General features: G+C 47.6%; 1 protein-coding gene across 1 annotated transcript; it reads left to right on the top strand.

Annotated features, from left to right (window-relative positions):
* The first annotated feature begins 580 nt into the window (after positions 1–580).
* On the top strand, positions 581–1,329 carry MPC1L (mitochondrial pyruvate carrier 1 like). Its single transcript, XM_010363182.2, has one exon. The coding sequence runs from the start codon at positions 581–583 to the stop codon at positions 1,172–1,174; it is 594 nt and encodes a 197-aa protein (XP_010361484.2). The 3' UTR covers positions 1,175–1,329.
* The last annotated feature ends 3,084 nt before the right edge of the window (positions 1,330–4,413 follow it).

Below are 4,413 nucleotides of genomic sequence, written 5' to 3' on the forward strand. Positions count from 1 at the left end.
CTGCCAGAGGACACACACATGCACGCATGCTGTATGCACTTTATGGCAGTCCATGGAAGGCGCAAAAGTGCAAGGGTGAGCCTGCGCCCCTCCCCTAACCCCCACAGGAACATACGACAGTAGCACAGGCTGTCTAGAGCACTTTACAGCAGTCATGTCTGCCCGAGGGCGAAACCACGCCCTTTCACCCCCACAGAACAGTGGCAGGTGCTGTCTGGAGCACTTTATGGCAGTCAGGCAAAGGTGCGAGGATGAGGCCAGGCCCCTTCACCCTGGCAAAGTGCTTGTGGAGCACTTTACAGCAGTCATGCCGAGGCGCGAGGGCAAAGCTACGCCCTTTCATCCCCACAGAACAGCGGCATGTAGTCTGGAGCACTTTACAGCGGTTACTTGAAGGTGCGAGGGCAAAGCCACGGCCTTGCACCCCTGCAGAACAGGAGCACGTGCTGTCCGCGGCACTTTAACGGCATCCAGGCAAAGGCGCGTGGGTGAGGCCACTCCCTTTCGCCCCAACAGAACAGCGGCACGTGCGGTCCGGCGCACTTTACGGCAGTCAACGCGAAGGCGCCAGGGTGAAACCATGCCCTTTCATTCCGACAGAACAGCGGCATGTGCTGTCGGCGCACTTTATGGCAGCCACTCGAAGGCTCGAGGTCGCGAGCGTGCGCCCAGTCAGGGTCGGCTGCAGATACTGGGCTTTGCGCTCTATTTCGTTGTGGTCTGGCCGTCGGTCCGTAGGCACACCTACGGCTATTCCATCATTTCGAGGGTGGCGGTACCTTGGTGGACGATGAGAGATCACTTCCAGAGCAAGGAGTTCCGGGGATACGTGAGCAGCACTCACTTCTGGGGTCCGGTGTTCGACTGGGGCCTTCCGCTGGCTGCCTTTAAAGACATGAAGGCGTCGCTGGAGATCATCAGTGGCCACATGACGACAGCGTTCATCTTGTACTCGGCGATCTTCATGCGCTTCGCCTACCGCGTACAGCCTCGAAACCTGCTGATGACGTGCCACTGTACCAACGTGATGGCGCAGAGTGTGCAGGCCAGTCGCTACCTACTCTACTACGGCGGCGGCGCCGAGGCTAAAGCCCGCGACCCTCAGGTTACCGCCGCCGCCGCCGTCGCGGCTGCCACCAGCCCGGCTTCCCAGCCCCCGAAACAAGCTTCTTAAGAACTGAGAGGGCGTGATCTCATCTCTGCAGGTCACAAGCACTGAACTGTCATTCCTCCTGAAACAAGGCCAATGAAGACCTCGGTTTTGACTCTCAAACAGTGCGAATCTGACTTAAAACTGCAGTTTGATTAATAAAGAAATACAAAGTAACATTGAACTGAAGTTGAATGTTGCCTCTTTTGTAAACTGGAAATGGTTTTTAGAGGGGGAGGATGGATTAGCTGGTCTTTCTCTTCACAGGACCTGCAACTCAAGATAGTTTAATATGAGGGAGGAAGACTTTGAATGTAAAGCACTTCACAGCTTTTTTGTTTTTTCTTAAAGCTCTCTTGGGAACATATTTTTGTTACTTGTTTTGGATGTCCAGGGCAAACAGGGTTGCTTAGTATCACACATGACTCACATCTTGGTGCAGTCACAAATCTGTACATCAAAAGTCTGGGGGCTCTTTCTACTGAGGGAAATGTTTCGAAGTGGGTTTTAAATGAATGTCGTGAGGTACAGTGTAGCCTTTAGGAGTCCTCAAGAGAACCTAGGATCTCTTGGTGACGGAGAGCAATTATAGAATTAGCCATGGAGACAGGATAAACAATTCTGGGGACAATTGCCATCAACCCTGGGATTCTAGGTAAATAGGTAAAACGACAAAATCATTCTTTCCTCCTTTTCTTATCCTTAAAAAACGGGGGAGGCCGGGCGCGGTGGCTCAAGCCTGTAATCCCAGCACTTTGGGAGGCCGAGACGGGTGGATCACGAGGTCAGGAGGTCGAGACCATCCTGGCTAACACGGTGAAACCCCGTCTCTACTAAAAAAATACAAAAAATTAGCCGGGGGAGATGGCAGGCGCCTGTAGTCCCAGCTACTCGGGAGGCTGAAGAGAGAGAATGGCGTAAACCCGGGAGGCGGAGCTTGCAGTGAGCTGAGATCCAGCCACTGCACTCCAGCCTGGGCGACAGAGCGAGACTCCGTCTCAAAAAAAAAAAAAAAAAAAAAAAAAAAAAAAAAAAAACAAAACAAAAAAACAAAAAACGGGGGAAATGGCAGTTCGCAGAACTGGTTACCTATCACTCTGTCGAATGCTAGCTAGAGCTGGGGGTGAGGGGTCAGTGGTCAACAGCGGCAGCTCGGAGTATTCCCCTAGGAATCTTGGGGGGGTTCCTACGGACTCTTAAACCACAGAGCCGAGAAAAGGGAAACGAGAAGGGTGGGGTAGTGGGGCAGTAGGCTAAGGCCATTACCTACATAGCAGAGGCTGCCCTCTACGATTTGACCCAAAAATTTTCCCTGTCCCTGCCTCTGAAGGATGCAGAAAGTTCCAGAGTGTTTACTGGTGAACCCCAAAGTAGGTGTTTAGAAGTATTCGACCCTGCTTTAGATAGAGTTTTCAAATGCAAAGAAATTTAAAAGCACTATCAAAGATTCTGAAGACGTCAGTTTTTGGACAAAACGGGCACATTTGTGGAATTCTAGAAGATTCCCCTTTATCTTCTCTGGCATTAAAGCAGTAGTCCTCTTTGTAGGCAGTCTCTGTGTTTCACGAAATTCTGCATGTAGGGATGGGGGTGGGGGGGTGGGAAACGAACTATGGGGAAGTAGTGAATTAATTATCTATGGCCGTGTAATCACCCCCAACACTTAGTTTAAAACAGTTATCTGACTTAATTTCTGAAGGTCAGGAATCGGAGTGATTTAGTGGGGGACTTCTGGCTCAGGGACTCTCAGCTGTCAGCTGGGGCTGCAGTCTGAAGATTTGACTGGAGCATAGTTGTTTGCAGGAGGCTTCAGTTCCCCGTCATCTGGGCCTCACCATACGGCTGCTTGTGACATGGCTTCCCCCAGAGTGGTGTTCCAAGAGACAGCCCAAGATGGAAGTTCTAGCCTTTTACAGCTTCATCTTGGAAGTTACATACCATCACTTCTGCTGTGTTCACACAAAACAACTCTGGTACACTGTGGGAGGCCAATATGAGGATGGGAAGCAGGCATTGTTAGGGGCCATCCTGGATGCTGGCTACCACACGTGGTGCCAAAATAATTCTCATGCCTTTCTGGTAGTCAGTAGGAAAGTAAAGCATGTAAATTTGTTGCCTACCTTCCCAAAGAGAGGTCACAAAATGCTCAGTTTACGGTTTTGTGGTCATTACTAACATGCACGTATCATAGAGCATAGGTTTGAGAAGCAGAAATCTCTGGAAGATAACCGTGGGTCTTAATGTTTTAGATAATTCAGACTACAATGCAGTATTAAAAACCAGTTCTTAAAGTTATGAAATGAGTAACTTTATATCCACTTCACTAACAATTTCATAAGTAGAAATTAATATATTTTTAGGCTGTCTTACAATATGCATTTTGTAATTTGAGTCTATTTCAATAAAAGGCCACTGTCTGTTGAAGACATTTCAGAGCAGGTAGGTTTCTAATTAACCTGGTGAGGGAAAAGGAGGTAATCTCTGCTGCTAATTTCCTATTACTCTATACTTACAATTTAGAGATCAAAACAATTCAAGGAAATGTCCAAAAGATTGCAACACCTCCACAATAATGCAATGCTCCACTTACCGCATCTAACTCATAATATGCCCATCCAACTAAGTGAGCTAACCCTTTGTTGCCTAGGATATTAGTGTTTAAAGCCAAATAGGTAATTCATACTTTAATAAAAATGAACCTTTTAAATCATTAGGGTAACAATCATTTCATAATCTTCCCAAACTCTCAAACGTAATCCTTTCTAACCTTGGCAATTTAAACTGTCTACAGATCTCCACCACAACTTTATAAAGCCAGTAACATTTTCTGAATTGGCAGAGCTAGTTTTCCAGTTTTTGTCACCAACACACTTTAGTCATTTCCCAGAATCAGGTGTTCTACTCTGAGTTGAATATGTAATGTCTTCCTCCTTAGGTACTCTGAACTCCCTGGTGAAGAACAGGATAAATCCAAAGAACTGCTTTATCTTTGCAACTATAATGCTAATACCATTTTTTCCCTCTAATTCTTTCAAAACTATGAGCCACATATTGTGTCCCAGGGAGAGGCTGACAACAAATCATATTGCTGGACGAAGAAGACAAGGCGCTTCACAATGAAATAGACAGCCCTATGCAGAAAGTGATCCATTTGCTGGGCTTCTTCCCACTGCCCTGACAATTTGCAGGTGACCCTGGAGGTGGAGCTACAAAATGGAGGAATGGAGGCTACAACATAGCCCAGGAAATGCGACACAGCCAGC

This window comes from Rhinopithecus roxellana, chromosome 7 (genome assembly GCF_007565055.1).
Source record: "Rhinopithecus roxellana isolate Shanxi Qingling chromosome 7, ASM756505v1, whole genome shotgun sequence".
Taxonomy (NCBI): domain Eukaryota; kingdom Metazoa; phylum Chordata; class Mammalia; order Primates; family Cercopithecidae; genus Rhinopithecus; species Rhinopithecus roxellana.